The sequence below is a fragment of the Pristis pectinata genome, chromosome 4 (genome assembly GCF_009764475.1).
Source record: "Pristis pectinata isolate sPriPec2 chromosome 4, sPriPec2.1.pri, whole genome shotgun sequence".
NCBI lineage: Eukaryota > Metazoa > Chordata > Chondrichthyes > Rhinopristiformes > Pristidae > Pristis > Pristis pectinata.
In genome coordinates this window covers 117818918-117837915 of record NC_067408.1, presented here as the reverse complement: position 1 = coordinate 117837915, position 18998 = coordinate 117818918, and the positions used below count along the sequence as shown (strand labels likewise).

Below are 18998 nucleotides of genomic sequence, written 5' to 3'. Positions count from 1 at the left end.
CTGGTTGTGGTTCAGGATCGGATGCCCAGTTTTGTGGAGGGTGGGATTGTCCAGGACTGTGCAGGAGGTGACATGGACAACACTCAGCACCAACGCACAGGGTGCAGTCTGTGGGGGAGGTGGGGAGATCCTGAGGTTCGGGGCGTGGACCAGAATCCCTGGGGTGGCTTCCTCACCCCTCCTGGAGAGAGAGCAGGTCCTGACCTGAAAGCAGGAGAGATCTGACACCAGGTCATCATCTGCAACCCTCTCTCCCTCTTCCGAGGGTTTGTACGGGAGAACACAGTGATGGGGGAGAGGAAGGCGGGGAGGTGTCCAAGCCCTGGCAGGGGCAGGAAGGGCCGAGTGGTCTCTCAGCAGCATGGACCATCGTTAAACCCCGTCTGTCTTTGGCTGCAGGAACATACCTGACGAACGAGGCGAAGGGAGCTGAGGACGCACCGGATGCTGACACAGCCATCATCAATGCTGAGGGCAGCCAGGTCAACGCCGAGGAGAAGAAGGAGTACTTCATCTGATCGTCCCAACATCTGCCCAACAACTGCTCCTACATCTGCCCCAATATCTGTCCCAACTGCCCAACATCTGCCCAACTACCCCAACATCCTCCCAACCTACCCAACATCTGCCCAACTGCCCCAATATCTGCCCAACAACTGCTCCTACATCTGCCCCAATATCTGTCCTAACTACCCCAACGTCTGCCCAACAACTACCCCAATATCTGCCCCAATATCGGCCCAACAACTGCTCCTACATCTACCCCAATATGTCCCAACATCTGCCCCAACATTTTCCCCGAACTGCCCCAAAATCTGCCCCAACACCTGTCCCAACGATTCTGTTAGACACTGGCTGCAAGTGGCTGATTCAGCCAGTCCCCCGACCCCCACCCAATCCCCATCTCCCTCCCACTCCACGCCCCCCTCACCCCTCCACCCCTTCACCCCATTACACACACCGCCCACCCCCAGCCACGTCTCCCACTCTCCCTCGACCTCTCCCCCCCCAAGTGCCCTCGCCCTCCCTTCTCCCCCGCACCCCTCTGTGTGTATCAGTAATATCCGAGCTGGGTTTGGTGGGATCACTCAGTAACACAGCCCCTCGCCACCCATCTCCCTGTCGGAAGGTCTCACGGTAACCGTCGGCTCACAGCGCACGCTGTCCCCTGCTGGGGATTGATATTGCAAGCAGTCCTGGAGCAGTTGTGACCCTGGTAGCTCAGCCATTCAAAGACAAGCAGCCGTCACAGAGGTAGCTCAGGGTGAGAGGAGGGGGTCTGGGGTCTGGGGTCTGCTCCCTCACCCTCGCCTCTGCCCAGAGCTGGAGCTCACCCCCTGCTCCCCCTCCCCCCACTCCCAACTCCAGTGCTGCAGACAGTCAGTGGGGCCGGGCGCTAGTGCAGGGAAGGGGAAGCATGTCGCCGCTGGTTCGCTGGCTCCCCGTGGGAATGCTATCGCTCTCCCCCCATCCTTACACCCCTCCACTCCATCCCTGACCTGCCCACCCCCCACACCCTCCGGTCCGAGGGTCTGTCCAAATGTTTACTCTCAAACCTGAAGCACAAATAACGGGAGTGAAAGGTTTCTGCCAGTGCAGCTGTGAGTGTGATTGTGTGTGCGCATGAGTAGGTGTGAGCGTGCACACTAGTGGGTGTGAGCGTGCACACATTGGTGAGTGTGAGTGTACACTAGTGGGTGTGAGTGTGCACACATTGGTGAGTGCGTGTGTGCACACTAGTGGGTGTGAGTGTGCACACATTGGTGTGCGTGTGTACACTGGGTGTGAGTGTGCACACATTGGTGAGTGTGAGTGTGCATGCTAGTGGGTGAGTGTGCACACATTGGTGAGTGTGTGTGTACACTAGTGGGTGTGAGTGTGCACACATTGGTGAGTGTGAGTGTGCACACTAGTGGTTATGAGTGTGCACGCTAGTGGGTGTGAGTGTGCACATACTACTAAGAGTGAGTGTGCACACAAGTGAGTGGGTGTGCACACACAGGTTAGTGAGCGTGCACACTCTGGTGTGAGTGGGTGTGTCCCCCGCTGACCATTCCCGCCCCCCCCCCGACACATCCTTCCACCGGAACCATCACCGGCTCTGTCGATCGGGGACTGGGTCAGAGGTCAGCGACTGGGTCAGGGTAAGCGGTCAGTCAGGAGAAGGGACTGGGTGAGGGGTCTTGGGAAGGGCCAGAGGTCAGGGAAGGGGCACAGGTCAGGGGTCAGAGAGGGTCGGGCAGAGGGGCAGAGGTCAGGGGTTGGCGGGTAGGTGGGGCTCCTGGTAACCAGGGCAGGTTGAAGCGGCAACTGCAATGGCTGGGAGCCTGGCCTGGGGGTTAGCATGGGGTGTGGGCTGAATGGTCCCTCAGGTGCTCTATCAGCTCCCACTGCCCTCCCCTAGGTTTATTTGGCCCCGCACCCACCCACCCCCCCGCCTGCCCACACCCCAGGGTACTCATTGGTGCTCAGTGACCCCTCCCCTGGTAACCCCACCCCACTGACCCCTGGTCCCACTCCCACCCAGAGACATCCTGAGCCAGACCCCCCCCACCCCCAGCATCTGGCTCCGCCTCCCCCACCCACCCCTCCCAAGCCTGACCCGACCCACCCCGGAGCTCAGTGAGCGGGGGATCTGCCGGGACCCCTCCCTCTCGCCTGCACCGCAGCCACTAACGGGTTAAAATCCAGGGCATGGGGAAGATCCCCTCCCCCTCCCCCCCCCCCCCCCCCCCCCCCCCCTCCCGGGCGACCCGGGGGAAGTGCTGGGTCTGCCCTCGACTGCCACCCCTCGCCCCTGCTCATCCAGGCTGCACTGGTGGCTGCAGGTTGCTGGGGCATTTGCCAGCCACTGCATGGGTGCAGATCCAACCCCCAGCAGCTGCAACGCTGCAGCTCCCTCCACTGCATCTGCATGGCTGCAGCCCCAGTAGCTGCACAGCTACAACCCCCCCACCAGCAGCTACAATGCTGCAGATCCCTCCACAGCATCTGCATGGCTGCATCCCCAGTAGCTGCACTGCTGCAACCCCCCCCCCCACACACACACACACACCAGCAGCTACAACTGCAGCTCCCTCCACAGTAGCTGCATGGTGGCAGCCTCCAGCAACTGCAATGCTGCACCTTGCTGCACGGTTTGCAGCCGCCTCCTGCAGCTGCGGTGCTGCAGCTCCCTCCACCTGTTGCTGCACAGCTGCAGCTCCACCCTCACCAGCAGCCGCACGGTTGCAGCTCCCGCCCCCAGCAGCTGCACAGCTGTAGGCGAAGCCCTCGCATTGTCATTGAAGAGCTGTGGGTCACTGTAGACTGTCTCAAACCATTCAGGACAATTACAACAAATCTCCATGCAATATTGTATAAGATGGATGTATACGTGTTACAAATCTGGGACAGCCCACATATATATTGTATTAAAACCATGCTTTTTATTAACATGTAATAATGCTTTATAAATAGGGAACAAAGGGTGCAAGCAGATTCTGCTGTTGTGTGGAACTGGATGTCTTTGTAAAGTAATGAACTCGAATGTACTTGCTCAGAAATACCCTTACATCAGTCTGCATGAATATTGAGGCATCAGTTTCTTTGTGGGTTAGGGAGGTCAAAACTCTCCATTCACTCTGGGAGCAAGTAACTCCCAAACCGTGTCCGACTTCACATGATTCTAATTTGTACTAATTCAGCATTGCTCTCGTTTCTCTGGTTACTTAGTAAGGGTTTCACTGCAAATCAGCGGTACATATCTGTAAAGTTTGACCAACAAGTGAGGGAAAGAGTACGTGGTGTTCCTGTGATCAGTCATGGGGCTGCTGCCGTTCGAGAGTTAGTCTGAGTGAGGTCTCGCTGTGAAAGATCTGGGGGCTGCTCAGCCTCTGGGAGAGACTGGACCCTGTCACTCACAGTTCTGTGTGGATTTATTTTGTTAATCATCAAACTGTTAATAAAAAGAATTAAGATGCTCTCATGATCTGCAGCAGTGAATTGTTGAAGGATTATTCCCAGGCGCCAGCACTGTAGAAAGCAAGGGTAGTGGAACATTGAGGGGGAGGGACGGAGGGGAGATCTCGCCGTGGGTCAGAGGGAGGGAGGGGAGATCTGACCGCGGGACAGAGGGAGGGAGGGGAGATCTGACCGCGGGACAGAGGGAGGGAGGGAGGGGAGATCTCGCCGTGGGACAGAGGGAGGGAGGGAGGGGAGATCTCACCGTGGGACAGAGGGAGGGAGGGGGGGATCTGACCGCGGGACAGAGGGAGGGAGGGGAGAATCTGACCGAGGGACAGAGGGAGGGAGGGAGGGAGGGGAGATCTCACCGTGGGACAGAGGGAGGGAGGGGAGATCTCGCCGTGGGACAGAGGGAGGGAGGGGAGATCTCACCGTGAGACAGAGGGAGGGAGGGGAGATCTGACCGCGGGACAGAGGGATGGGAGGGAGATCTGACCGCGGGACAGAGGGAGGGAGGGAGGGAGGGGAGATCTCACCGTGGGACAGAGGGAGGGAGGGGAGATCTCGCCGTGGGACAGAGGAGGGAGGGGAGATCTCACCGTGAGACAGAGGGAGGGAGGGGAGATCTGACCGCGGGACAGAGGGAGGGAGGGGAGATCTGACCGCGGGACAGAGGGAGGGAGGGAGGGAGGGGAGATCTCACCGTGGGACAGAGGGAGGGAGGGGAGATCTCGCCGTGGGACAGAGGGAGGGAGGGGAGATCTGACCGTGGGACAGAGGTAGGGAGGGGAGATCTGACCGCGGGACAGAGGGAGGGAGGGAGGGGAGATCTCGCCGTGGGACAGAGGGAGGGAGGGGAGATCTGACCGCGGGACAGAGGGAGGGAGGGAGGGGAGATCTCGCCGTGGGACAGAGGGAGGGAGGGGAGATCTCGCCGTGGGGCAGAGGGAGGGAGGGGAGATCTCACCGTGAGACAGAGGGAGGGAGGGGAGATCTGACCGTGGGACAGAGGGAGGGAGGGGAGATCTGACCGCGGGACAGAGGGAGGGAGGGAGGGGAGATCTCGCCGTGGGACAGAGGGAGGGAGGGGAGATCTGACCGCGGGACAGAGGGAGGGAGGGAGGGGAGATCTCACCGTGGGACAGAGGGGAGATCTCGCCGTGGGACAGAGGGAGGGAGGGGAGATCTCACCGTGGGACAGAGGGAGGGAGGGGAGATCTCACCGTGAGACAGAGGGAGGGAGGGGGGATCTCGCCGTGAGACAGAGGGAGGGAGGGGGGATCTGACCGCGGGACATAGGGACGGAGGGGAGATCTCACCGTGAGACAGAGGGAGGGCGGGGAGATCTCGCCGTGGGACAGAGGGAGGGAGGGGAGATCTCACCATGGGTCAGAGGGAGGGAGGGGAGATCTCACCGTGGGTCAGAGGGAGGGAGGGGAGATCTGACCGCGGGACAGAGGGAAGGGAGGGGAGATCTCGCCGTGGGACAGAGGGAGGGAGGGGAGATCTCACCATGGGTCAGAGGGAGGGAGGGGAGATCTGACCGCGGGACAGAGGGAGGGAGGGTCCTGATCACCCCGATCACTGACAGGGACATGCACACCGCGTTTGTTCCTGCCTAACTTCTGGCAATGACCCTTTACCTTTCACGCTCTATCCTGAAGGTTTGATAAGGGACCTTAAGACATAGGAGCAGAATTTGGCCATTCAGCCCATCGATTCTGCTCTGTCATTCCAATCATCACTCATTTTTTAACCCCATTCTCCCCATAACCTTTAACCCCCTTCCCAATCAAGAACTCATTAATCTCTGCCTTAAATACACCCAATGACTTGACCTCCACAGCCCTCTGTGGCAACGAATTCCACAGATTCACCACCCTCTGGCTGAAGAAATTCCTCCTCATCTCGGTGTTAAAGGGACATCCCTTTATTCTGAGGCTGTGCCCTCAGATCCTAGACTCTCCACTGATGGAGACATCCTCTCCACGTCCACTCTATCCAGGCCTCTCAGTATTCGGCAGGTTTCAATGAGATCCCCCCTCATCCTTCTGAACTCCAGTGAGTACAGGCCCAGAGACATCAAACGCTCCTCACGGGTTAACCTTTCCTGGGATCATTCTCGTGAACCCCCTCTGGACCATCTCACTAAGAGACGGGTGCATCAAGGAGTAAAACAACTGTGTCAAACGTGGTGGATAACACAGTCCCTTTCAGGGATGGAAGCCATTTCTGCATTGAACATGGACTTCAACACCATCGGCGAGTCTTCAGAACCGTTCCCTCCCCACCCCTAACATCTCTCCCACACCAGAGCTCCAGCAACAACCCCAGTGTAGATTTGGAGGAACGTATTCCCTCCGCAGCAGCTTGTGCCAATATCCACAAGTCTTCATGTTTAATGCACGTTCACATCTCCTCCCACTCTCCACTCTCCACCCCAGGAGGCAAGAGCAGGAACAGAGTCACACAGCACGGACACAGGCCCTTCAGCCCAACTCGTCCATGCTGACCAAGGTTCCCATCCGAGCTCGTCCCAGTTGCCTGCATTTGGCCCATATCTCACTGAACCTTTCCGATCCGTGTACCTGTCCAAGTACCTTTTTAAACGTTGTTCATGTGCCTGCCTCACCCACTTCCTCTGGCAGCTCGTTCCATGTTTGGACCACCCTCTGGGTGAAGAAGTTGCCCTCAGCTTCCTATTAAATCTCCTCTCGCCTTAAACCTGTGCCCCCTAGTTCTTGATTCCCCAACCCTGGGAAACAGACTGTGCCCCTCACGTCAGTGGTCAACAACAACTTACTGTTGGGCTGAGTCGGAGCAAAGCATCGAATGGCCTGCTGCCGCTCGTATTTCCCATGTTCTGATGGTCCTGTTGCTGAACGAGCAGCCAGTTCCCAGATCATTGATCCAGGGACAGGAGTTCACATCCCGGGGTGGGGCGGGGGGAGCTTAAACCCATGGAACCAAATAAAAGAAGAATTTTAGTTTTAAGAAGCTACTGTCTGTGAGGGCGACCCTGAAACGACAGATCGCTGCCGAAATCCACCTGATCCACCTCAGGGGAGGGAATCTACTGTTGGACCCCGGTCCGGCCTGTCTGTGACTCTGGGCCCAGGAGAGTCGTAGAGCAACACAGCACGGATACAGGCCATTCGGCCCAACCAGTCCATGCCGACCACGGTGCCCACCCAGCTAGTCCCAATTTCCTGCGTTCGGCCCATGTCTCTCCAAGCCCCGCCCCTCCATGTACCTATCCGAGTGCTTTAAGGTTTATGGGTGGGAGGTTCAGGGGAGATGTCAGAGGGAGGTTTTTCACCCAGAGAGTGGTTGGTGCATGGAATGCACTGCCTGGGGTGGTGGTGGAGGCAGATACATTGAACAGGTTTCAAGAGCTTGTTGGATAGGCACATGGAGGAATGTGAGATAGAGGGATATGCGGGAGGAAGGGGTTAGGTAAGTGTGAGGGTGGTCTGATGGACGGCACGACACGGTGGGCCGAAGGGCCTGTTTTGTGCTGTATGGTTCTATGGTTCTATGGTTCTTAAATGACACTGTCGTACCTGCCTCACCCACTTCCCCTGGCAGCTCGTTCCATATACTCACCACCCTCTGCGTGAAAAAGTTGCCCCTTGGGTCCCTTTTAAATCTTTCCCCTCCCACCCTAAACTTATGTCCCCCTAGTTTTGGACTCCCTACCCTGGGGAAAGACTGTTACCGTCCACCTTATCTATGCCTCATAATAATAAACATTTCTATAAGGTCACCCCTCATTCTCCTACACTCCAAAGAATAAAGACCCAGCCTGGCCGACCTCTCCCTATAACTCAGGCCCAGTACTGGGGGCATTCTTTGTCGGCCTGTCTCAGACTGGGGGACCAGGGAAGGGCAGTAACTGCTGGCTCTCTCAGTCACTGGCACACCCCGTCGATAAAAGCCCAGATTGTGATTCGCAGAGTGATCGGAACATCGGAGACTAGAGCAGGAGTAGGCCACTCGGCCCCTCAATCCTGCACCACCATTCACGGCTGATCTCTTACCTCAGCTCCCCTCACTGCCTGATTCCTGAGGACTCCCCTGTGCTCCACACATCAGTCAGCTTCTGCGGTGGAGGAAAACAACCCTCTGAGACGAGAAGTTCCTCCTCATCTCCTCATCTCCATGATGCCTTATTCTGGAACTGTGCCCCCGAGTTCTAGATCCTCCACTCAGGGGGATCATCCTCTCAGGACTCACCCCCTCACCCCTCAGAACCTTGTTTCAATAAGATCACCTCTCATTCTCAAACCTCCAGAGAGTGTCGGTCCAGTCTGCTCAACGTGCCCTCGTACATTGCCCCCCCGACATCACAGGTATCTAGCCTTGACCCTAACCAAGGAACTGATTGTGGACTTCAGGAAGGGGAGGTTGGGAGAACACACACCAGTCCCTCACTGAGGGGTCAGCAGTGGAAAGGCTGAGCAGCTTCAAGTTCCTGGTGCCAACATCTCAGAGGATCTATCCTGGGCCCAACACAATGATGCAGTCACGAAGAAGGCACGCCAGTGGCTCTACTTCGTTAGGAGTTTGAGGAGATTTGGTATGTCACCAAAGACTTGCAAATTTCTATAGATGTACGGTAGAGAGCATTCCGACTGGTTGCATCACAGCCTGGTGTGGAGGCTCCAATGCACAGGATCGCAAGAGGCTGCAGAGGGTTTGTAGACTCAGCCAGCTCCATCATGGGCACAACCCTCCCCACCATCAAGGACATCTTCATGAGATGGTGCCTCAAGGAGGCATCCGTCACCGAGGACCCTCACCATCCGGGACATGCCCTCTCCTCGTTACTACCATTGGGGAGGAGATCCAGGAGCCTGGAGACCCACACTCAACGATTCAGGAACAGCTTCTTCCCCTCCGCCATCAGATTTCTGAACGGTCCGTGACCCCGTGAACACTGCCTTATTATTCCTCTTTTGCACTTATTTATTTATTTTTGTAATTTATAGTAATTTTATGTCTCTCACTGCACCGCTGCCACAAAACAACACATTTCACCTCATCTAAATCAGTGATAATGAACCTGGTTCTGTTCTGAATGAGCCCAGTGAGCCTCCTCCCCACTGCCTCCAGTGAGAACACCTCCTCCCTTCAGTACGGAGACCACGGGTGCACACAGTACTCCAGCTGAGGTCTCACCGCAGCCGTGGAGGGTCAATAAGCGAGACCTCACAGTGATAAACTGCATTCCCTGGCATAAAGGCTCACCTTCCACTTCCCTTCCCAATGATTTGCTGTTCCCGTGTGTTCCTGACACAAACCCACCCAGATCCCTCTGAACACCGATGCTTAACAGTCACGGAGACACAAGAGTCTGGGTGGCCTCACCAATGTTTTGTACACCTGCAACGTGATGTCCCAACTCTTGTACTCGATGCCTACCAAATGCCTTTTACCCTGTCCACCTCTGTTGCCACTTTCAGGGGGCTATGGACTTGCACCCCTGGGTCTCTCTGTACGTCAACAAGGTCCTTGCCATTTACTCTCTGTGTCCTACCAGAATGTGACCTCCAAAAGTGCATCACCTCACACATTTCTGGAATAAATTCTATCTGGCATTGCCCCAGCTGATCTGTGTCCTGCTGTATCCTTAGACGACCTTCTTCACTATCTGTCACCCTATCATTTCTTGTATCATGAACAAACTTACTAATCAGACCACATACACAGCCATCCAAGTCAACAATATATATCACCAACAACAAAGGTCTCAGCACCAGTCCCTGCAGCACACCTCTGGTTACAGTCAGAAAAACACCCAGCGACCACCAACCAATGCCAGACAACGTGTGTCAGCACGCCTTGTGCCTTTACTCAGATCACGTTTCCTGTGATGTCTTTTTGTCTCAGTAGAATTTCTCATGGTTCAGAACATTTCTTTAAAGGGTCTGTTACCTATAATCAACCACCAAAAATATTAGTTTACTTTAGCCAACTCACCCTAACACTTACACTGAGATCTAAGACTTCTGTTCATCACTCTCAACTGAATGTATCTGTCCATATTATGATTACAGAACGCTGCCTCATTACACATCAGTAAATGTAAAATAGCCTCTCCCCTGGTTGAGTCTATAATGCATTTTTCCCCAAAAACTGTCTCCAATGCTCCCTGTGAACTTGTCCTCAAGAGGACCTTTATCAACATCAGTTGTCCAGTTGAAATGAAGATTAAGGTTGGTGGACAATTACTACATTACCTTTGTTGAAAGCTCCTTGTTCAGTCTTTGGCCAAGGTCTTGGCTGTAATGGGCATCAGTGGACAACTGCCTCCAATGTCTCCTGTTCCTTGATATTTCTCACCTCCACCCAAACTGATTCTACTTCCTGAATCTTTGGAGCCAAGATCATTTCTCATTATTGGTCTTACTTCATTCTCTACACAAGAAAATAGGAGCAGGAGGAGGCCATCTGGCCCGTCGAGCCTGCTCTGCCATTCAGTAAGATCATGGCTGATCTGGCCGTGGACTCAGATCCACCCACCTGCCTTTTCCCCATAACCCTGAATTCCCCGACTATGCCAAAATCCATCTACCTGTGTCTTAAATATATTTAATGAGGGAGCTTCTACTGCTTCCCTGGGCAGAGAATTCCACAGATTCACTGCTCTCTGGAAAGCAGTTCTTCCTCATCTCCGTCCTAAATCTACTCCCCGAGTCTTGAGTCTATGCCCCTAGTTCTAGTCTCACCTACCAGAGGAAACAACCTTCCTGCCTCTATCTTATCTCTCCTTTTCATAATTTTATATGTTTCTATAAGATCCCCTCTCATTCTTCTGAATTCCAGTGAGTATAGTCCCAGGCGACCCTTGTCTCCGGAATCAACCTGGTGAACCTCCTCTGCACCACCTCCAAAGCAGTACATCTTTGCTCAAGTAAGGAGAGCAGAACTGCACGCAGTACTCCAGGTGCGGCCTCGCCAGTACCCTGTACAGCTGCAGCATAACCTCCCTGCTCTTAAATTCAATCCCTCCAGCGATGAAGGCCAACATTCAATTTGCCTTCTTGATAACCTGTTGCACCTGCAACCAACCTTTTGCAATTCATGCACAAACACTCCCAAGTCCCTCTGCACATCAGCATGCTGCAATCTTTCACCATTTAAATAATAATCTGATCTTCCATTTTTTCCTTCAAAGTGGATGACCTCACATTTACCAACATTGTACTCTGTTTGCCAGACCCTTGCCCACTCACTTAACCTATCTATATCTCTCTGCAGACTCTCCGCATCCTCTGCACAATTTGCTTTTCCGCTCAATTTAGTGTCATCAGCAAACTTAGATACGTCACACTCAGTCCCTTCTTCCAAATCGCTAATGTAGATCGTGAACAGTTGTGGGCCCAGCACCGACCCCTGCGGCACCCCACTAACTACTGATTCCAACCAGAGAAACACCCATTTATCCAATCTCTGCCTTCTACTGGTTACCAATCCTCTATCCATGCTGATACCTTACCCCCAACTCCATGCATCCTTATCTTATGGATAAGTCTTTCCTGCGGCACCTTATCGAACACCTTCTGGAAATCGAAGTGGACAACATCCACCTGTTCCCCTCTATCCACTGCGCTCACTACATCCTCAAACACTAAAGACTACCGTCAGAGGAACCTCCCTCACCCCACCCTTACCTTCCCCTTCTGCTCTTTCTGAAATTTCAAGAATCCCAAAGTATTCAGTGTCGAGACTTGGTTGGCATGTCACCACAGCTCTGTAAAGGATGCCACCATGATCACCTTGTCCATTCTCTTCAACCTTGTAACTTCTGCTCACCTGAACCCTTCTCACAACGACTAACCCAACAGGACACGGTGAAGTCAACAGGTGATGTCAACAACGTGTTTTTGGGTTTGAGGGTAGAAGAGTTATGGAGTCAAACAGCACAGAAACAGGCCCTTCAGCCCTTCATGTCAGTGCTGACCATCAAGCACCCATCTATACCAATCCCATTTACCAACACTTGGTCTGAATCCATCAAGTGCTCGTCCAGATACTTCCCAAATGTGAGCAAGTCTCTGCCTCCACCACCCCTTCAGGCAGTGCGTTCCAAACTCCAAACACCCTCTGGGTGAGAACATTCTTCCTCAGATTCCCTCTAAACCTCTTACTCTCCACCTCAAACATCTGCCCTCTGGTCTTAGACACCTCTGCCACGGGTAACAGTTTCCCACTATCTACCTATCTCTGCTCTCATAATTTTGTACACCTCCATCAGGTCCGCCCTCAACCTCTTCCGCTCCAGGAAGGACAGACCCAGCCTCTCCAGTCTCTCCTCAGAACGCTCCATCCCAGGAAACATCCTGGGGAATCTCCTCTCTATGATACTCCCGGCGAACCACAACCCACCGAGGAAGACCTTGTCCGCTCCTACCAACCACAGCCCTGGGCCACTCTCCCTCACCACTCCTGCCCTCGAGCCCCAAAGCGTAAACATTTTCAGCTTCAGAAGAGTAAAGGGACAGAAGTTCCCAACTGTGGTCCATCGGGAGACCCTGGTACAGACCGTGAAACCTCTCGAGAACAGGAGAAGCAGAGCGATGCACTCTCAGCAGTGAGTTTATCCCTGTCGAAGGAACATAAATCTCCATAAACTGAGAAAAATAACAGTAAACTTTTAAAGCTTCATCAATTATGCAGTTTCCAAGTTCGTTATTAAGGAAAACAATGCTTCAACACATTCATTATCATACTGAATTTTCAATGAGGCTTCCCCTGCAGTCAGCCACTCACTCAGTGGGAGGATGAGGAGACTGAATTATTAGTCCATTTAATATCAATTGACTCCTTGTCTGACAGCTGAGCCTGGAGAAAGCAGCCTACTGTTTTATTTTAAAGGCCTTTGGGAAAGGTATAACACTCCTCACAATATAATTACTGGAATATTTTATTTAGTGTACAGCAGTATTTGTTTAATAAGTGGTGTGTGATGTTTAATTCAGGACATGCTTTCCCAATGGCACTGGTGGCAGTGGTGAGTGTCCACACTATCCTTTAATGCTAGTGGCTGGGGATAATCATTACCAGTGACCGTGATGGGTGGACATCTAAACAGTGCAATTCCCAATAGGAATGTTTACATAGAAAATTCCAATGGAGTGCCTTCCGTACACATGGCTTTCCATTAGAGGCAGTTTGGCAGATAAAAAAAAAATAGATTCATAGAGTTATACGTACAAGAACAGGCCCTTCAGCCCAACTCATCCATGCTGACCAAGATGCCTAATACCATTTGCCTGTGTTTGACCCATATCCCTCTAAACTGTAATGGCAATAACGTCTTTCCCCCCTCCCTCCTCCCCCACAGATGTTGCTCGACCCACTGAGTCCCTCCAGAAGATTGTTTGCTGCTTCCTTTAACCCTTCCCTATCCGTGTACCTGTCCAAGTGTCTTATAAATGTCATAACTGCACCTGCCTCTGCTACCTCCTCTGGCAGCTCGTTCCGCACACCTACCACCCTCTGTGTGAAAAGCTTGCCCCTCAGGTCCCCTTTAAATCTTTCCCCTCTCACGCTAAATCTTTGCCCTCTAGCTTTAGACTCCCCCACCCTGGGGAAAAGACGAGACCATCTACCCTATCTAAGCCCCCCATGATTTTATAAACCTCTATCAGGTCACCCCTCAGCCTCCTGTGCTCAAAGTCCCAGCCTGTCCAGTCTCTCCTTGTAACTCAAGCCTTCCAGTCCCAGCAACATCCCTGTGACTCTTTCCTGCCCCCTCTCCAGCTTAATGACACCCTTCCTGTAGTGTGGTGACCAGAACTGCGCAGTGCTCCAGCTTTGCCCCGTCCCCCGGTGGATCTGCTCTCCCCTCCTCCTCCCCACCTGCCCATCACTGTCTCTTACCTGCATCTCCCTATCACCACCCTGTGCCCACCCCGCCTCCCCTCTCTTGTCCACCTATCACTGCTCTGCTTTTCCCTCCTATATATCGGGCTTCCCCTTTTCCTATCTCCAGTCCTGAAGAAGGGTCCTGACCCGAAACGTTGACCGCCTGCTTTTCCCCACGGATGCTGCCTGGCCTGCTGAGTTCCTCCAGCATCATTGTGCTTTTCAGCGTTTTGCACAACTGTAATATGACATCCCAACTGATACTCAGTGCCTCAGCTGATGAAGGCAGGCATGTCATAGGCCTTCCTCACCACCGTGGCTACCTGTGGCACCACTTTCAGGGAACTATGTACCTGTACCCTGAGGTCTCTCTGTTCAACAACACTCCCCAGGGCCTGGTCATTCACTGTGTGTGTGTCCTGGCCTCGTTTAACTTTAAAATGCATCACTTCACACTTGTCAGAGCTAAACTCCATCTACCATTCCTTTGCCCACTGCCCCAGTTGATCCAGATCCTGTTGTAACCTTAAATAACCTTCTTCAAGAAGGTTATTCAAAGGGCAACATCTATCATCAACGATCCCCACCATCCGGGCCACTCCATCTTCTCACAGCTCCCATCGGGCAGGAGGTACAGAAGCCTGAAGTCCCCACACCACCAGGTTCAGGAACAGCTACTCCCCTTCAACCATTCGCTTCTTGAACCGACCGCCACACCCCGAATCACGACCTCAGCACAGCAACACTGGAACCACTTTGCACTAAAATGGACCTCTTTTTTAATTATGTTCTTTCTTGTAAAAATTATGTATAATTTATGTTTATGTTTTTCTTGTCAATGCTGCTTATCTGATGCTGTGTGCCTGCGATGCTGCTGCAAGTAAGGTTTTCACTGCACCTGTGCACACATGGACTTGTGCAGATGGCAATGAACTTGACTGTGACCTCACCGTCCACCACACCACCAATGTTGGTATCGTCCGCAAACGTGCTAATCATACCGCCCACACTCTCACCCAAATCATTAATATTTAAAGAGGCTCAACAGAGTAAAGAGGAAATCCCTCCCCTCAGACACGATGCTGACAAAACACTGTGGGTGAATGAAGGCACTGGTGAGCTTACCTCCTGCGTGATGGACACTCAGGAGTGAGTGACAGGAGTGAACACAAAGAGACCGCGGTAAAATTAGAACATAATTCGGAAGGCTGGGAAGAGTTGTGCGGTTAAATTACCAACAAACAGAAATCAAAATAGTAAAATAAAGATCAAAAATAAATCGCAGATGCTGGAAATCTGAAATAAAAGCAGAAGATGCTGGAAACACTCATCCGGTCGGGCAGCGTCTGTGGGGAGAGAAACAGAGTTAACGTTTCATGGAGCTCTAACAGAGTTGGCAAAGGGTTTTCACCTGAAACGCTCAGTGTTTCCCTTCCCACGGAGGCTGCTGAGTGTTTCTGGCATTTTCTGTTTTTAAAATAGTGAAATATTCAGTCGACCCACAACTGAAAGGGAAATGAGGATGAGGAGAGGCTTCGGATCACGTGGAGGTTTCATCCGAAGGTCGGATCAGAAATAATCAGTTCAATTTAAAGTAAAATGAAGAAATATCAATTATCGATTCTCCTCAGGACCGGACCCCTGACACAGAAGGAACTTCGGTGCAGGGGCCACAGTTATATCTACTGATAACAAACTTGGTGATAGGACGACGTCTCAAAGGCTTGGACACTCCAATAGGAAAGGTGTAGCTTTCCAAACCCGAGCCACCCAGACCCTTGAGCTGATACCCTTCCCCTCCCCCTGCACCGTCCCCACCAGCCTGGGCCTGAGAGTGGTGACCCCTCCACCGAACATTTCCACAGCCGTGGGGAACAGAGGGAAGGGGGTTGGGGACCAAAACCAGATGTAGCAGGCTCGAGGGGCAGAATGGCCTCCTGCTGTTCCTGTGTAACAGGCTCAGGATTCACTGGGGATGAAGAGGAGGAAGCAGGGGGGGAGGGGAACGATGTGCTGCTGAGCTCTGGGGGTGAGGGGGGAGAGACGTCCCTCCCTGTAGACCAAGGTCTGGAACTGCCGTGGATTCCCAGTCTCCCGCTGGGACAAAGGGTGTCCCTCCCGTCCCAACGGGGGGGGGGGGGGGAGGAAGAGGTGGGGGGGATCGATGGGTAAAGGTGACGGGGTGATCGCAGCGAGAGAACAGGGTGGGGGCACCCTGAGCTCCCCCCACCCTTCCTCCTCCCCAAAACTGTGAGGCAGCGGTTGCCTGAGACTGGAGGCACCGACAACCAACCCTCTTGCCCCGCCCTTACGGACATCTCGCTGTGTTGGGAGACTGACAGGTTTCGGGCAGACCAAGGGCGTCCTTCACCGAGTTGATGACCCTCCAGCAGTACTTGATGTCTGTCTCGTGTGTGTTCCCCGGGAACAGCCCGGAGATCAGAGAGTCCTCTGTCACGCAGCTGCCCGGGAATGAACCAGGACACGGACTCGTGCATCCGTCTCCACACCCTCTGAGCAATCCACAGTCTGCAAAGCGATGGGTGACCATCTCCCCCCCCCACCGCAGCGTCCCGAAGGCAGCGTGCGTCGGGGGTGATGTGTTGTCTGTACAGGAAGGATCTGACTGGGAGGGCCCCTCTCACCGCCAGCCAAGCGAGATCTTGGTGTCTGTTGGTGAGCTCTGGCGAGGAGGGATTCTGCCAGATGGTTTGGACCGTTTGCTCAGGGAACCTCCCCAACAGAATCCAAGTGTCCCAGTCCCGCAGTGTCTGCAGGACATTCCATGCTGACCACTGCCCGATGGACTTGTGGTCTAAGTTGTTTGCCTGACCCTTCCACACAGGACAGGTGGTGCGGCAACATCCAGCTGACTGGGACGTTGGGCGGTAGAGGGGCCGGGCCCATCTTCTGCAACACTGGGGACAGGTAGAGCCTCAGCGCGTGGTGACACTTGGTGCCCACGTACTTTGGTTCCACACACGGCCTGATGCAGCCACACAGGAAGGTGGTCATTAGGATAACGGCGACATTGGGGACACTTTTGCCCTCATTCTCTGGGGACTTGCACATGGTGACCCGTCAGACCCGCTCCATTGGAGCCCTGGATCAATCTTTCACCAGAGACAAGCTGGTCCACCTGGTGTTCTGGCTTCAACCACAGACAAGTTGGCGTTGACCTGCCTCCAGCCTTTTAAAGCAGTGATGTGCCAGCTTTGGAAGGTTTGGAATGGTAGAGAGTAACCACGGCAACGCTAACCCCAAGTAAAACACAGGCAACTCTGAAATTCTTGTTCAAACGGATGCTGCTATTTGGCTGAGAACTGAACTGATTTTATATTCTGCTCTGGAAGTAATTTAGATTAAAGTGACACATGGGTTGTTTATTGATGTCGGTTGTGAAGGAGAGGGTACAGTGAGAAAGTGAAGCCTCAGCAAAGAAATATTACAGGATAAGTGTGCTGTTAATGGCCGTAATTGATGCCAAGAGCTTTAAGTCCCACTTAATAGGCTGGAGCTTGGCTGCAGAGTGGGAGGAGATATTAATATTGATGAGGCTCAGCTCTCTCTCGCAGCAGGGAGTCTCTCACTGCTCTGGGATAGGGCAGCTTCCGTTCTCGTGTCTCTGTTGGCTGCTCTGCGCAGAGGTACACCTCCCCCACACAACTCGGACATTGGACTCAGCTTGAGTGAGGGGGGGGGGGGGGGTGCTCACACACCTCACAGGTTCAGAACCTCTCAACCTTCTCTCCCAGAAATCAACTCGTCTTATGGAGGGGGTAGATCGAGTCGTAGAGTTGTTCCGCATCAGAAGAGGCCCTTCGGCCCATTGTGTCCGTGCTGACCATCACCGGTCATTGTCACCAGTACCGAGATCCAGTGAATAGCTGTTGTCTGCCTGCCGTCCAGACAGATCATTCCGCACATCAGTACATCGAGGCAGTACAAGGGAAAACAATAACAGAATGCAGAATAAAGTGTCACAGCTCCAGAGAAAGTGCAGTGCAGGCAGACAATAAGGTGCAAGGTCATAACGAGGTAGATTGTGAGTTCATTGTATGAGAGGTCCATTCAAGAGTTATAAAAAAGCAGGATAGAAGCTGTCCTTGAGCCCGGTGTTCTCAGGCTTTTGTATCCTCTGCCTGATGGGAGGGGGGAGAAGAGAGAATGTCCGGGGTGGGTGGGCTCTTTGATTATGTCGGCTGCTTTCCCGAGGCAGCGGGAAGTGTCGACAAGAGTCCGTGGAGGGGAAGCTGGTTTCCTACGTCTGAATTAATTCCACGTCCCTCTCGACCTCCAGCTTAATCACATCTTTCACATGGCTGGGTGACCAAGACTGGATGCGATACGAGAAGTGTGGTCTCATTGACGACTTATACGGTTGCAACATGACATCCCAACTGCTGTACTCAGTGCCGTGACCGACGAAGGCCAGCGTGCCAAACACCTTCTCCACCGCCGTCTACCTAAGATGCCAATTCCAGGGAATCGTGTACCTGTAGTCCTAGGTCCCTCTGTTCCACAACACTCCGCAGGGCCCTACTGCTCACTGTGTAAATTCTGCCATAGTTTGACTTCCCAGAGTGCGTCACCTCACACTGCGTCTGCTGTTCCCCTGCCCAGATGAAAGGCCACGTTACCATTTCTCTCTCCGCTGCTCAGAGTGTTTCCCGTTAGCCCTGCGCACCACCGTTCACGTTGCTTGTGCTTGGTCCTCCTGTGGCGACCATGGTGGTTCCCGCAGACGTGGGACCGGCACACCCAAAGGTGACCTTGCGCTGCGGGTGCTGCCTCCTGGAGAGGGAACTTCTGGTCACCCCCCGCCCCAATCAGAGGCTCCCCCCATCCCAGAAATGATTCAAACCCCCCCTTTAAACTTGGTGCCACTGCCTGTCGAGCGATCCTTTGCCAACACTCCTCCCTCACTGAGCGTCCTTTACCCTTGCTCCCGTGTTGATATTTTCCCAGTCTCAGGCTGCAGAGGGCGAAGGGGGTGAACACAGTGGGTCTGTGCAAGGCCCGTTGTTGACGTTAAAACAGACAACTAGATTCCGGGTATCCGGAGAACTCTGGGAGGCAGGGATACGGTGAAGATCAGCTCGAGAGACCAAGACCCGGAGGGCGGTGATCTGGGACTTGCTCCTGAACGGGCAGTGGGACAGTTTCAGCAGGAGATCCTG

General features: G+C 53.5%; 1 protein-coding gene across 4 annotated transcripts in view; it reads left to right on the top strand.

The window, feature by feature from the left end:
- The window catches only part of cadm2b (cell adhesion molecule 2b), a 1294793-nt gene extending 1290823 nt beyond the window's left edge, over nt 1-3970 (top strand). For all 4 annotated transcript variants that reach the window (XM_052015251.1, XM_052015250.1, XM_052015253.1 and 1 more), the window contains one exon: nt 400-3970. In XM_052015251.1, coding sequence (XP_051871211.1) covers nt 400-518 — 119 coding nt within the window. In that variant the 3' untranslated portion in view covers nt 519-3970. The remainder of the gene's footprint in view (nt 1-399) is intronic.
- Nucleotides 3971-18998: the final 15028 nt, after the last annotated feature.